Genomic DNA, 15,413 nt, shown 5'->3' on the forward strand with positions numbered 1-15,413 from the left:
AGTTTAAATCTGTACGACCGTAATGAACCCTGTTTGTCGAAATCTGTACAGCCCTAAATGAACCCAATAAGTCTACATCTGTACGACCGTAAATGAACCCAATAAGTCGAAATCTGTACGACCCTAAATGAACCCAATAAGTCTAAATGTGTACAACAGCAAATGAACCACTGTGTCGAAATCTTTGACTGTAAATGAACCACTGTTTTGTTGAAATCTGTACGACCATAAATGAACCACTGTGTGTCTAAACCTGTACAACCGTAAATTAACCCTAAGTCTAAATCTGTATGACCGTAAAGTAACCCTATAAGTCTAAATCTGTACTACTCTAAATAAACCACTGTGTGTCTAAACCTGTACGACCGTAAATTAACCCTATAAGTCTTAACCTGTACGACCGTAAATTAACCTTATAAGCCTGAACCTGTACGACCGTAAATTAACCTTATAAGCCTGAACCTATACGACCGTAAAAGAACCCTATAAGCCTAAATCCTGTACGACCGTAAATTAACCGCCGTGTCTTTCTCACCCTGTGGTCTTCCAGAACCTGATCTCTGCGGCCACGGGGATGAACCTGACGACCGTGGACGACCCCATCCAGAGGAAGTTCCTGCCCAGCTTCTTGCGGGGCGTGGCGGAGGAGAACAAGCTGGTGACGTCGCCCAACTTCGTGGTGACCCAGGCGCTGGTGGCCCTGCTGGCCGACAAGGGCGCCAGGCTCAGGCCCAACTACGACAAGACGGACCTGGAGAAGAGAGGTCCGTTAAGGGTTTCCTACCTCACACACTGGACAGGGCCGGCCTGGACTGTGGACTCTGCGGTTTGGAGGCCGGGGGAGGTAGAAATCGGAGGACGGGGCTCATTGTAATGCATGGAAACGGAATGAGGAATGATATCAGACAGTTCCATGCGTTAGAATGAGCCCCGTCCTCCGATTTCTACCTCCGCCAGCCTCCCTTGGGGCACAACCCCACAGCACTGCTCTGGCTGGCCCTGTCGTGTGGTTAGGGTCATGTGGTTGTGTTGAGGTTAGGGTCATGTGGTTGTGTTGAGGTTAGGGTCATGTGGTTGTGTTGAGGTTAGGGTTGCATTGTGTTAGGGTTGCAATATGTTTCCCACATTGTCTCTCATTCATTACACATGAGTACATGTCATTTCAATATGTTTTACAACATATTCTTATTGAATATTAAGATATTCAATATTATTATTGAATAATAATATTTTGTTTGGAATTACATTTTGTATATTATATATATATATATATATATATATATAATATTGAATATCTTAATATATATATATTACATGTTTATTTTGTTAGTTGTCATTATAATAACTGTTAGTTGTAGTGATTGTAGTACATTCATAGCTGTTACTGTCCAAGCAAACTAGTGTAGCGTTAGCATTGCTATTAGCTTGTGCTAGCTCGTCACCGCTAGCTCCATTTCACCATTTTCTACCTTTTGCTGTGTCTGTGTGCTGTTTTTTGCTTTTGTTTTTGATTCGTTGTCCCTGTTTTCTCCCCTCTCTTTCACTCACCGGGGGCGGCCTGGCTCACTCGCCTCGCGTGTCGTCCTAGCAGGTCTAATTGCCAGTTTGTATGCCCACCCCTCCTATAACCCTTCCGCTGTAGGCCCCCTGGAGCTCGCCAACGCCCTGGCGGCGTGCTGCCTGTCCTCCTGCCTCTCCTCGCAGCACCGCCAGTGGGCCGCGCAGCAGCTGGTCCGCACGCTCGCCGCCCACGACCGCGACAACCAGAGCCGGCCGCAGACCTTCGCCGACATAGCGGGGGACTTGCGCAAGTGCTCGCTGGTCAAGCTGGAGGCTCACCAGAGCAGGGTGAGACGGTTTGGAATGACGTTAAAATGGCCGAATGATGTTTGTTTGTTTGTGGTTTGAGTTGATACAGAGAGGATGCTTGGGGTGGGGGGGTGGTAGGAAGGAACCTTGAACGAGGACGTTTTTCTTTTCTGCCAGTCCCCCCCCTGAAACTCCCCCACCTCTCTACTTCCCTCCCTCCATCCTCTTCTCCAGGGAGATTATAGCATCCTTTAGACACAATACCTCACACACACACACACACAGGCACTCACTCACACACACACACACACACACACACACACACACACACAAAACACAGTTTGTCAACAACTGAACTACACTGTTGGGAATCTGAAAAAGAGCCTGTAGGACTGTAGAAGCCCCTCTGTATTCAGGTGGTGTGTTCGTAAAGTACCCCTCTCTCTCTCTCTCTGTGTCAGTCAGTCACTGATGGATCGTGTGTGTGTGTGTGTGTGTGTGTGTGTGTGTGTGTGTGTGTGTGTATGATTCTGATTCCAGGTGATCACGTGCGGTTGCTGCAGTAAGAAAGGCCTTCTGGCCACCAGCGGTAACGACGGTACAGTCCGGGTCTGGAACGTCACCAAGAACCAGTACACCCTGCAGCAGACCTGCATCTTCAACAGAACGTAAGCGGCTGTCCACCCTCTCTCACACACGGTTCTGCGGAGAACCTCGACTCCGCGGTCCTCTGCTGAGGCTCAGTCAGCATGGCTCTAACGACACTTAGGTCGTGGGTTCGATTCCCGCTGGGACCATATATACTGAAATGTATGCGGTCACTAATGTAAAATGCTTTGGATCAAAGCGTCAGCTAAATGCCATCAATAAATGAAGTAAATGGCGTATATTAAGGTATATATTATAACCTCCTCATGTCTGATGATGAGCCTGGCCTGACCACATGTCTGACTGTGTCACATGTCTATTTAGCCTCTTACATGCGCCTAGATATTTTCTTTACCGTTCATATAGAAAAAGATCAGTTGCTCCGCCTGAATAAAGCCATTTAGGCTCTATATAACACATTGGCAGCACAGCCATTAGAATCGCTCAACGCTGCCCCCTGGTGGAAGACCTCAAATACGACATGTGAAAAGTGGAAAAGTCCAGTTGACTCGTGCCGGTACCGTGGCTCAACCATGACCCATTTAAACACTGGTCTACTGGATGGTGTGTCTCTTACATGTGTGCTGTGTCTCGTCTGTGTTTGAGCTTATATTTGTGTTCATATGTTTGAAGTATTTATATATAATATAATATATCATTCTGTGTGTGTGTGTGTGTGTGTGTGTAATACATAATTCTGTGTGTGTAATATATCATTCTGTGTGTGTGTATAATATATCATTCTGTGTGTGTAATATATAATTCTGTGTGTGTGTAATACATAATTCTGTGTGTGTGTTGTGGTCCCCAGCGAGGGCTGTCCAGAGGAGTGTTTAGGTTCCCCTGGCGACCCCAGCCTGTCCCCCGTGGCCTGGAGCGTCTCAGGGAAGTACCTGGCAGCCTCCATGGAGAAGCTGGTCAACATCTGGCAGGTCAACGGTGAGGACAGACACCAGCACGACACACACACACAGACACACTACACACACACAGCTTAAATACACAGCTACGGTTGTCTGTGGGGGGTTTAGAAGAGATTTAGTTTAATTTGAATTTGAATTTGACGGACACACTACCGTACACATGCAAGCTAAAAACGTGAAAGTGAAATAGTTTGTGAAATGTAGTCGTTTGATGAAAGACTAGGAGCGCTCGGCGCGGTCCAGCGGTATGACCGCGTCTTGGGTGGTGTGTGTGAGGGGGCAAACAAAATATTTCATATCAGACATTAAACATTCATAGGCCTACAGGCTTTTGGGTCGACTCAAGTTCCGGCCTCCAACAGTGCTGCAGCCAAGACACACACCCCCCCCCCTTTCCTCCCCCCTCCCTCCCACCCACACACACCCCCATATCACCGGCCATCTGTCTTTGAACATGTTCTATAGCCCGAGGTTGTGGAAGTCGACAATGAAGGTCCTCTTTGAGTGGATGGGCCTTGCGTACTAGCCTGTGGTGTGTTACCAACCCCTCTACAGCGTGTTCTGTTGAACTCTCTATAACCCAAACCTCCCCGTATGTCTCCTTGGGCTGCGGGCTTCGTCAGCTTAGTTCCGGACCCATTTGCTTTACAGCTGTATCAAGTAGGTCAGCTCTCAGTTGAGTCAAGCTCCATTATTATTATTACTACTACTGTACTCACTCTTCGGTCTCCCGAGACACAAGTGTCTGCCCATGTCCAAATGAAACAATGACTGTGACCGGAACTTGCGGGTCATTCTGTGTCAAATCACCGAATCAACAAGCCGTGACACCCCACCGCCTCGGATTCGTTCTGAAACGGTTTCTGTCGTGAGAAAGCGGTTTCGTCCCTGATGAGTAAGAGAATGTGGGGGGCGCTTAGTGGCGTGGCACGCTAAGGCGCTTAGCACGTCATCACAAGGTTCATGGTTCGATTCCGAACCCTCGACCTATCTCGCATGTTATCCCTCCTCTCTCTCTCCCATCCTTCCTGTCAAGCTCTACTGTCTCTATCCCAATAAAGCAGAAATGCCCTAAAACACATTTAAAAAGAAAAAGAAAAAGGTCAGAGAAAGGTCAAAAGATCGATCCGTCGGTAAAGGGTCATTCCGTGTGAAGAGGATTTCGACACTCACTACCTCTGATGATGGACGTTCTGAGATGTTGTTAGAACGTGATACGATACGTATTCCTGCATCATTATTTTTGAAGCAATATAGTTTCATCCCTGAGAAAATAAGCGAATTGATTGCACCCAAATTTTGTGGGATTCATATCATCCATAATTGGGTGGGTTTGGTGGGAGTTGGAATCGTCTTCGGCCCGTTTATTTGACATGGGATGACCCTTGACCCCCCCCTCCCCTCCCCTAGGTGGTAAGGGGATCCTGGATGCTCAGCCCCACTGGGTGTCGGCCCTGTCCTGGCCAGAGGGGGAGGCTGTGTCCCTGTGGAGCGGAGAGCCCCGGGACCTCCTCCTGGTGGGCCGCATGGACGGATCCCTGGGCCTCATAGAAGTCCTGGACGCCTCCACCATGCACCGCACCGAGCTGGAGCACTGCTACCGGAAGGACGGTCAGTACACTGTGTGTGTGTGTGTGTGTTGTAATGTTGTAATGTTGTGTGTGTGTGTGTGTGGTGTACCGCTTGTGGTGTGTGTACCTGTTGTGTTGAGGAGTACCTATCTGGTGTGTGTGTGTGTGTGTGTGTGTGTGTGTGTACCTACCTATTGTGGTGTGTGTGTGTACCTACCTATTGTGTTGAGGAGTACCTATCTGGTGTGTGTGTGTGTGTGTGTGTGTATATATGTATATGTGTGTGTTTTCCTGCTCCATCACGTCGGGCCATGAGAGCGAGTGTATCTGACACGTTGTCTGTCCCTCACAGTGGCGGTGATGCACATCGCCTGGTACAGCGAGGACCGGCCGTTCGCCGTGGGCTACGCTGACGGCAAGCTGCTGATCGGAACCAAAGAGCCTCTGGAGAAAGGAGCCATCGTGGTCATCGACGCACACAAGGTCCGTCCAACACCCACATCACTGATAGGAGCAGACATTCTTACAGACAACATACAGCAACCTCCATCAATTTTTAATTCTTTAATTAAATAACATTTAAAAAAAAAAATTAGATTGGGTCCAACATTTAGAAAGTACAACATTTTTTAAACATACTCCAACATTTTTGGGTGATTAAAGTCACCCTTGGCCCTCCAGGAGGTTGACAGTTTGGACGACTTTATTCACCCTCGGCACTAAATGAGTGAATAGAACCTGAACATTTACATTTACATTTGCATTTATGGCATTTACCAGACGCCTTTATCCAAAGCGACTTACAACAGATACCTTTGTTTAAGTAAGTGAATCATCTGTCCAACAGTCATCCCTCCTGTGAACACATGAATGAAATACGTGTTTTTGGTGTTAGGAGTCTGTGACCAGTATGAAGTGGGACCCCAGTGGTCAGATCCTGCTGTCCTGTGCCAAAGAGGAGGCGGTGAAGCTGTGGTCCAGCCCCGGGGGCGGGGGGACGGGGGGGGCGGCCTGGCGCTGCCTCCAGATCCTTACACACCCTGCCCAGGTCAACGGACTGGCCTGGTGTGGCCTGCCAGGACACGGCTCCAAACCTCTCAACATGATGGCCACGTACGTAGCAAAGTTGGCACACGCACGCACACACACACACACAACGCACACACACACGCACACACACACACACAACGCACACACACACACACACACACACACATACACACACAACACAAAACATACATGCAAAAAACACACATACACACACACACACACATATAACCACGCACGCACACACACACACACACACACACACACACACACACACACACACACTGTATCACACACACGAACACTGCTGAGACGTTGGAAGTGCTGAATGTCATCCAACTAGAAACAACCATTCCTCCTAACAGCTTTCTCCTTGAACACCCGCCACTCCAAACACACAGACTGAGGTTTTAACATTTTAACATTCAACATTCTTTAACTCTCTCCAACTGTAACCTTCTCATTCCTTTCTCCTGGTCTGGTCTGGTCTGGTCTGGTCTGGTCCGGTCCGGTCCGGTCCGGTCCAGTCCGTGGTGACAGAGAGGAGGCAGGCTTGTTAACAGGGTTTTGTGTTTGTTTGTTTTTGTTTTTTGTTTGTTTTTCTCAGATGCTGCCAGAACGGTTTAGTCTCCGTCTGGACCGTCCCTCAAGACCCCTCCAGCTTCCCAGAATGCACCTCTTCGGGCTCGGAGGGATGGTGGGAGAACGAATCCAAAACCAAAGTCAAGGTGCTTAGTTTGAACCCCCCTTTTTAAGCACGGATACAGGGGCAGGGGAGGCTGGTGTGTTTGATACCGTTCCTCATTCCGTCCCATGCGTTACAATGAGCCCATCCTCCGATTTCTACCTCCACCAGCCTCAGGGACATCCTCTCGTCCCTATAATGGGTATGGTTAGGATTGGGGGGGGGGGGGGGGTTAGACATGGTACAGTTTCCCCTTCTATTCCCATGTCTGCGTGTCTGTCCATCAGCAGTGTGTATATCTCTAACCCCATCCCTTCTTGTGTCTGTCTGTCTGTCTGTCTGTCTGTGTGTGTGTTTCTCTCTCTCCAGAAGTGTTCCAAGCGGGTAGAGCAGGGTGCTGTGTGTGTGTTGAAGCTGAAAGGCCACATCACCCCGGTCAGGACTGTGGTCTTCAGCCCTGACGGTCTGGCCCTGGCGTCAGGAGGGGTGGGAGGCCTCATGAACATCTGGTCCCTACGGGTGAGGTTTACACACACACACACACACACACACCTTTCCATTTCAACCTGTTTATAGTGCCATTAAATACCTTCCCGGTTACCTCATTGTGTGTGTGTGTGTGTGTGCCTGTGTGTACACGTGCCTGTGTGTGCACGTGCCTGTGTGTTTGTGTGTGTGTGTGTCCTACAGGACGGCTCAGTGTTACAAACGGTGGTCACCGGGTCAGGAGCGATCCAGAACATCGTCTGGATCCCAGATGTGGGTGTGGCCGTCTGCTCCAACAGGTCAAAGGTGAGGTTTTCTCCCTTTTTTAAAATAAAGTAAAAAAATAAATTAAATAAATAAATTAAAAAAAATAGAATATAAACAGTAGTATCTTAAGTTGTAATTTACATGTAGAAGTGTGTCCTTGTCGTAGGATATCAGTGCCAGTGAGTTTCTCACAAAGAGAGAATTTAGAAAACACATAAAAGCTAAAAAAACGCACAGCCTCTGCGGAGCTCTCACAACGTCTGTTAGTGACGACCAGCTCTGCCGCCCAGCCCAATAACAGTGTTCCTTTAACCTCGTTGAGACCAGTTCCTCGTTCAGAAAGCCTGGGGGAAACCCCCAATGTTAACGCTAGCCATTCGACAGCGCGGGTGGCGGGCGAGGGGGGGGTGGGGGGGATTTGACCTTGAGGAGTGAGTTTACCATCTCAACTCGGTTACACTCGCGACATGTTAAACCCATCGAATATCTCTTGCGCAGAGATCCAAAAAACTGAGGCATTTCATCTTCCCTTTAGGTAATCTTCCATTTTGTTCAATGTTGCCAGGTAGCCATAGGCAACGACTCTGTGTAAAACAGTCAGAAACAGTCAGAAATAGTCAGAAAAGACGCGCACGTAACCACAAGCAACCGTTCTACGGGCGTGCGGGAGGGGAGGGTTCTCGGAACGTCACGTCCAATGAAATTGTGAGCGCATTCTCCCACCGCTCCGTCCCGTTCAGCCCCCCCCCCCGCTGTTCTAAAACTCTCCAGAAACGGCCCAAAGCGTTGTGAGAACCGGGTGACTCAGGCGTGATGTTCCATAAACCAGCCAGACCGACCGCCCGCCCATCCGTTTGTGTGACGGTGGTCTGACCGCTGTCTCGACAGGATGTCCTGGTGGTGAACTGCTCCAGCGACTTCCTGTCCTCCAACCACGTGCTGGCCACCTGCCGCATGGCGCTGAAGAAGCAGGGGGTTGTGGGATTGAACATGGCGCCCTGTATGAGGGCCTTCCTGGAGAGGCTGCCGGTCATGCTGCAGGAGCAGTACACCTACGAGAAGGTACGTTACCACGGTGTATCAGATTTAGTTTAGAGTAATGTCAATAAAAGACCGGTCCATATTCACTTTTCATTTTTTTTTTCTTTACTTCATCATTATTTGAGTTCTTTTTCCCATGTGACTCCGATCTAATTGTTTCTCATGTTATTCTGGGTGTGTGTGTGTGTGTCTGTCTGTCTGTCTGTCTGTCTGTGTGTGTGTGTCTCTGTGTCTGTCTGTCTGTGTGTCTGTGTGTGTGTGTGTACACGTCTCTGTGTCTGCGTCTCTGTCTCTGTGTTTGTGTGTGTCTATGTCTGTCTGTCTGCATCTCTGTCTACCCCCCCCTCCAGCCCCATGTGGTGTGTGGAGAGCAGCTGGTCCACAGCCCCTACATGCAGTGTCTGTCCTCCCTGGCGGTGGGCCTTCACCTGGACCTGCTCCTCTGCTGCCCCCCCGCCCCGCCCCACCGCCGCCCCCGCTGCCACGCCCCTCCTGAGGGCCCCCCCACCGCCACCGCCTGGGGCGCCAGCGAGTGGGCGTGGCTCGACGGCTTCTCCACCACCGTCAAGGCGGCCGAGGCCCTGGCGAGAGGCGTGGCCTTCCCGGAATCCTTCGCCGTGCCCGACCTGGAGCCCGTGCCCAAGGAGGACATGGCCCTGCTGATGGTGAGGGGGCATTACTCCATCGTAGTGGACCAGGGGAGGCTGGCGGAGGTAGAAATCGGAGGACAGGCTCATTGTAATGCATGGAACGGAATGAGGAAGATACGATTCCTCATTCCCGTTCTATGCATTACAATGAGCCTGTCCTCCGATTTCTACCTCCGCCAGCCTCCCCTGCTCCGTGCCGTAGACTCTTAAGAGCACCCTATTGGTGAGAATAGACGCCTATAGATATGGTGTGTCACGATGAGTGTGTGTGTTCTCTCTGTCCAGGACAACAGTAAATGAGTGTGTCATGATGAGTGTGTGTGTGTTCTCTCTACAGGACAACAGTGAATGAGTGTGTGTCATGATGAGTGTGTGTGTTCTCTGTCCAGGACAACAGTAAATGAGTGTGTCATGATGAGTGTGTGTGTTCTCTGTACAGGACAACAGTAAATGGGGGTCCGGCATGGATGAGCAGATCATGTCCTGGGCCACGTCTAGACCAGAGGTACAGTAAGCTCTTCACTGATTGGTCGCTTCGTTAGTTATGGGGGGGGGGTCCGACCTCTAAAATATTAAAAGTGATGACTTTCCCTTAAGCTTGTTAGAAATTGCTAATTGTGTGTGTGTGTGTGTCTGTCTGTCTGTCTGTCTGTCTGTCTGTCTGTCTGGCAGGACTGGCACCTGGGAGGGAAGTGTGACGTGTTCCTGTGGGGCGCGGGGCGTCACGGCCAGCTGGCAGAGGCTGGCAGAAACATCCTGGTGCCAACCACCGCCCCCTCCTTCTCACAGGCTCAACAGGTAGGCACATACACACACACTACATTACACACACACACACACAACATTACCACATCACACACACACTACCATACGTCACCATGTACACACACACACACATACACACACCTAAACACAAGTACACACACTACCATACATCAATATGCACACACACACACACACACACACTCCTCAACACAACACGCACCCACATTCCCCACGTTAACATTCCTTCCGAGAGGAACATCAACAACCCCTGAAGCCCTCTGACAGGACTGAGGAGAGAGCTTGACCCACTCTCCTTCTTCACCAACCTGTCTCCTTCAGGCCACTGTTTCCTATTAGTCACGGTATGAACTCTACGTCTGGACTAATATCGGTCTCTCTCCCCCCCTCCCCCCTCCCCCTCCCCCTCCCCCTCCCCCTCCTCCCCCCAGGTGGTGTGTGGTCAGAACTGTACGTTTGTGATCCAGGCCAACGGTACGGTGTTGGCGTGCGGCGAGGGCAGCTACGGCCGTCTGGGCCAGGGCAACTCTGACGACCTCCACCTGCTCACCGTCATCTCTGCCCTGCAAGGTACACACACACACACACACACAGGGAGAGAGTCACTTCATTATGGTTCACTAAACATGTTCTTAATGTAGAGCATAGATACATATAGGTAGAGTACAGTACACACACGAGTCCAGTTCATGAGTCACTTTGTTATGGTTCAGTATGAAAATATGGATGCCTCAAGGTATTCAAGGTACATTCTCATAGTGTGTGTGTGTGTGTCTGTGTGTATGTGTGTATGTGTGTGTGTCTGTCTCTGTCTCTGTCTGTGTGTGTGTGTGTGTGCCTGTGTGTGCGTGTGTCTATGCCTGCATGTCTGCGCGTGTGTGTGTGTGTCCCAGGTTTCGTGGTGACCCAGCTGGTGACGTCGTGCGGCAGCGACGGCCACTCCATGGCGTTGACGGAGAGCGGCGAGGTGTTCAGCTGGGGCGACGGGGACTACGGGAAACTGGGCCACGGGAACAGCGACCGCCAGCGCCGACCCAGGCAGATAGAGGCCCTGCAGGGAGAGGAGGTGGTGCAGGTCGGTTACAACTTTCTGTGGAGGGAACCGGGTTCAGGTCACGCCGGGTTCAGACACAACAGGAGAGGAGAGAAGATGAAAACGGACGTGTTTTAGAATGTTTGTGATAAAAAATAAATTAAAAAAACCTCTGTAGAAAACGATGGACTAATCATGCTCGCTCGCCAAATTGAAAATCAAATTATGAAACAGAATCAGAATTCTTTTATTTGGCCAAGTATAGATTAGATTAGATTAGATTCAACTTTATTGTCATTGTGCAGAGTACAAGTACAGAGACAACGATATTTATATTTGCACATACAGGAAATTGACTTGGTGAGGTTGGTGCATGGGACATAAAAAACAAATAGCAAATAGCAAATGAATGTTTAAAGGTTTAAATAATTCTTAATAATAATTAAAAACATGGAGACAGGCGCTCTTTGAGAGCAGGCTGGCTGCTGCTGTTACCTGGCCAACAGCACAGCAGGAATAAATATATATACTCATATATACTCTGAAGATAAGAGAAACTTAATAATTATCAAACCTGGAAACGGTTTCAAACGGATACCTTTACAGCTCCCTCACAACAAAAAGAGAGAAATGTTTGCTAGCTAGCGTGAGCGAAGGGATCCGACTACCTAGAAAGCTAGTTATAACGAGCTAACTGTGTTAGCATCAGTGTTTTTGACGGCTTATGAGTAAAAGTGAAAGATTTGACATGTTGAGAAATGACATGGAACCGCCAACAGCTGACAGGAGACGTTCTAAAATGAAATCGCGTGTGTGTGTGTGTGTGTGTGTGTGTGTGTGTGTGTGTGTGTGTGTGTGTGTGTGTGTGTGTGTTGTCGTGTCAGATGTCCTGTGGGTTCAAACACTCTGCGGTGGTGACGGCGGACGGGAAGCTGTTCTCCTTCGGGAATGGAGACTACGGCCGTCTGGGCCTGGGAAACACCTCCAACAAGAAGCTTCCGGAGAAGGTCACAGCACTGGAGGGCTACCAGGTTGGACAGGTAAACACCACAACAACAACACTACTGTGGAAACACCACTGCCCCACACTACGAAGACTTGTAGTATTGTGTTATTGCATTGCTACAGTCTGGTACTGTAGATGTTTCATCAACATGATAGTGTTTTATTTATTCGTGTTTTATTTAGAGCCCGACCGATACTGGATTTTTGGGTCCAAAGCCAATTTATGGGGGGCAACATTCACTAACCAATATATCTGCAGATAGATAGATAGATAGATAGAGATCTTTTTTTTTTATTTATTTTTTTATACAGAGTTCCTTTTTAGCACAGTTTTCCTAAAACAATGGCAAAAATATGCTCTTAATGCAGATTAGGCACAAATCCATACGTCAATAACGACCTGAAACGATCCCTCTATTGATAAAATAAATCTATGTTGCTCTATTTACGCTCCAGTTACTTGTACTACGCCAAATGAGGATTCCACAGCTCAGCGTGCTGCATATTCATATCAGCGGTCTGCCGTTCAGTCTAACTTGTTGTGACAGTTTGATCACCCACTGAATTATTAGTGTTATCCTCAGTGTATTTCATTTACGAAACATACAAAAATGCAGTGTGAAAAGCCCTCTTAAAACAGAAGAGCTGCCAACCTCTGTCATTTCCACTAACGGTTTATCCCAGCCCTCCACCTTCCCTAACACGCTCCCTAAACACCAATAAACAAGTGTATTCATTCATAAAAAAAGCGTACGTGGATAATTTGCTCTGGAAAAACCCAACGACACCGATTTTTCGATCATTTTTGGAATGTGGGGGGGGGGGGGGGGTAATGCGCTAATGCGCTTACCACGTCATTGCAAGGTTCCTGATTTGATTCCGACCCTCGACCTATCTTGCATGTCATCCCTCCTCTCTCTCTCTTTCTCACCCATCCTTCCTGTCAATCTCTACTGTCTCTATCCCAATAAAGCAGAAATGCCCTAAAAACATATTTAAAACAAAAAAAAACACACATTGGTGCATTATCAGAGGAATGTGTGCCGTGTCAGATATTCCTGGAAAAGGCCAATATCGGTGCTCTGATATCTGTCTAGTTTTTATTGACAGATTGTGTGTGTGTGTGTGTGTGTGTGTGTGTGTGTGTGCGTGTGCGTGTGCGTGTGGTGTGCGGTCCCAGGTGGCCTGCGGTCTGAACCACACCCTGGCTGTGTCAGCGGACGGCATGATGGTCTGGGCCTTCGGAGACGGAGACTACGGTAAACTGGGCCTGGGGAACTCCACAGCCAAGTCCTCCCCTCAGGTGAGTGAGTGAGTGTGTGTGTGTGTGTGTGAGTGTGTGTGAGTGTGAGTGTGTGTGTAGTGTTGACAGTAACTCAAGTGTGTGTGGTAGTGTTTACCATAGCTGCTGTTGACTGAGCTGTCTAGCACTCTTGAGTAGAAGAGTGGAACCTCGGATGTGACATTCGTGGTGTTTTCGATGAATGAGGCTCTTGACTCGTGTGTGTGTGTGTGTGTGTGTGTTTACCAGAAAGTAGACGTCCTCTGTGGGATCAGCGTGAAGAAAGTCTCCTGTGGAACACAGTTCTCCGTCGCTCTCACCAAAGATGGCAACGTCTACACGTTTGGCCAAGGTCCGTACACACACCAGGGGAGGCCGGCGGAGGTAGAAATCGGAGGACGGTCTCAGATACAGATAGAGTGTGTGTTCCACGCATTACAATGAGCCCGTCCTCCGATTTCTACCTCCACCGGCCTCCCTGACATAGAAGGTTTATAGTATAGAAGGACAAATCTAGTCCAATCTGTACCAAACATGACTCAGTAGTGACACTGTTGTTGTTGTTGTTGTTGTTGTTGTTGTTGTTGTTGTTTAGACCGTCTGATCGGTCTTCCGGAGGGCCGAGCGAGGAACCACAACCGTCCCCAGCAGGTCCCGGCCCTGGCGGGGGTCTTCATAGAGGACATCGCCGTGGGGGCCGAACACACGCTGGTGCTGTCCTCCACCGGGGACGTCTACACCTGGGGGAGCAACTCAGAGGGACAGGTAACACACACACACACACACATAATCACACACAGACATACATAAACACACCTATGATTTCACTGTTACACACACACACACACACACACACACATATAGGATATGATTGTGTTTTCTAGACAGTGTGTTCTGATAGAGAAGTGTGTGTTGACCTGACTGTGTGTGTGTGTGTGTATAGCTGGGTCTCGGCCACACCAACCATGTGAGGGAGCCCACCCTGGCTGCAGCCCTGCAGGGGAAGAACATCCACCAGATCTCTGCTGGACGCTGCCACAGCGCCGCCTGGACCGCCCCCTCTGTGCCCCCCAGAGCACCAGGTACACACACACACACACGGACACATGCATGAGCACACGCACAGCCTAGACTGCCTGTTCTGTATTAGAGCACCAGATGTACACACACGGACACGGACACGGACACACAGACACACGCGGGCGAACAAAACAAGCACACACACACACGGACACACACACACACATGAGGTCACACACACACACACACACACACACACACACACACACACAGCCTAAACTGCCTGTTCTCTATCAGAGCACCAGGTGTACATACACACACACTCTCTCTATTGTAGTAGTATAGTATAATGGGCAGGTATGTTAGAGGGGGTCAGATGTCAGCCCTGCCACAGGGAGAACTTACCATCCTAACACAGGAAGTGACGTCACATACTACAGTGTCATTGTTGTTGAGCCAGAGCAGGAAGTGACATCACACGCTGTAATTGTTGCAGGAAGCAGTGGATTCTCGATAACATGAATGACCTCAGGGTCAAGATTCTCCTCCTGCTGGTTAGTTGTTAACTTGGATTGATCTCTCTCTCTCTCTTTCCCTCCCTCTTCCTCCCTCTGTGTGTCTGTGTGTGTGTGCCTGCGTGTGTGTGTGCCTGCGTGTGTGTGTGCCTGCGTGTGTGTGTGCCTGCGTGTGTGTGTGTGTGCCTGCGTGTGTGTGTGTGCCTGCGTGTGTGTGTGTGCCTGCGTGTGTGTGTGTGCCTGCGTGTGTGTGTGTGCCTGCGTGTGTGTGTGTGCCTGCGTGTGTGTGTGTGCCTGCGTGTGTGTGTGCCTGCGTGTGTGTGTGTGTGCCTGCATGTGTGTGTGTGCCTGCGTGTGTGTGTGTGCCTGCGTGTGTGTGTGTGTGTGTGCCTGCGTGTGTGTGTGTGCCTGCGTGTGTGTGTGTGTGTGTGTGCGTCCAGGCTCCTCGGTGCCCCTCCAGCTAGGCCTGCCCCTGGCCGTGCCCCCTCAGTACAGCGCCCTGCGTGATGTCAGCATGGAGGCGGTCCGCGCCAGACTCCGCCTCCTCTACCACTTCTCTGACCTCATGTACGCCTCCTGGAGGCTGCTCAACCTCAGCCCCAACAACCAGGTACACACACACACACACACACACACACACACACACAC

At 49.6% G+C, this 15,413-nt stretch overlaps 1 protein-coding gene across 4 annotated transcripts in view; it reads left to right on the forward strand.

The window, feature by feature from the left end:
• herc1 (HECT and RLD domain containing E3 ubiquitin protein ligase family member 1) overlaps positions 1 to 15,413 on the forward strand; it is a 68,581-nt gene that overhangs the window by 44,283 nt on the left and 8,885 nt on the right. For 3 of the 4 annotated variants that reach the window (XM_083680270.1, XM_083680271.1, XM_083680272.1), the window contains exons 54-75: positions 551 to 764; positions 1,592 to 1,848; positions 2,350 to 2,477; positions 3,269 to 3,396; positions 4,791 to 4,991; positions 5,304 to 5,434; positions 5,847 to 6,064; positions 6,606 to 6,726; positions 7,053 to 7,202; positions 7,374 to 7,475; positions 8,325 to 8,498; positions 8,828 to 9,142; positions 9,567 to 9,632; positions 9,800 to 9,925; positions 10,342 to 10,480; positions 10,804 to 10,985; positions 11,828 to 11,983; positions 13,129 to 13,251; positions 13,480 to 13,582; positions 13,826 to 13,995; positions 14,174 to 14,312; positions 15,206 to 15,375. In XM_083680270.1, coding sequence (XP_083536396.1) covers positions 551 to 764; positions 1,592 to 1,848; positions 2,350 to 2,477; positions 3,269 to 3,396; positions 4,791 to 4,991; positions 5,304 to 5,434; positions 5,847 to 6,064; positions 6,606 to 6,726; positions 7,053 to 7,202; positions 7,374 to 7,475; positions 8,325 to 8,498; positions 8,828 to 9,142; positions 9,567 to 9,632; positions 9,800 to 9,925; positions 10,342 to 10,480; positions 10,804 to 10,985; positions 11,828 to 11,983; positions 13,129 to 13,251; positions 13,480 to 13,582; positions 13,826 to 13,995; positions 14,174 to 14,312; positions 15,206 to 15,375 — 3,513 coding nt within the window. The remainder of the gene's footprint in view (positions 1 to 550; positions 765 to 1,591; positions 1,849 to 2,349; positions 2,478 to 3,268; positions 3,397 to 4,790; positions 4,992 to 5,303; positions 5,435 to 5,846; positions 6,065 to 6,605; positions 6,727 to 7,052; positions 7,203 to 7,373; positions 7,476 to 8,324; positions 8,499 to 8,827; positions 9,143 to 9,566; positions 9,633 to 9,799; positions 9,926 to 10,341; positions 10,481 to 10,803; positions 10,986 to 11,827; positions 11,984 to 13,128; positions 13,252 to 13,479; positions 13,583 to 13,825; positions 13,996 to 14,173; positions 14,313 to 15,205; positions 15,376 to 15,413) is intronic. The other variant, XM_083680273.1, reaches the window with a different exon arrangement.

This window comes from Argentina silus (genome assembly GCF_951799395.1).
Source record: "Argentina silus genome assembly, chromosome: 11".
NCBI lineage: Eukaryota > Metazoa > Chordata > Actinopteri > Argentiniformes > Argentinidae > Argentina > Argentina silus.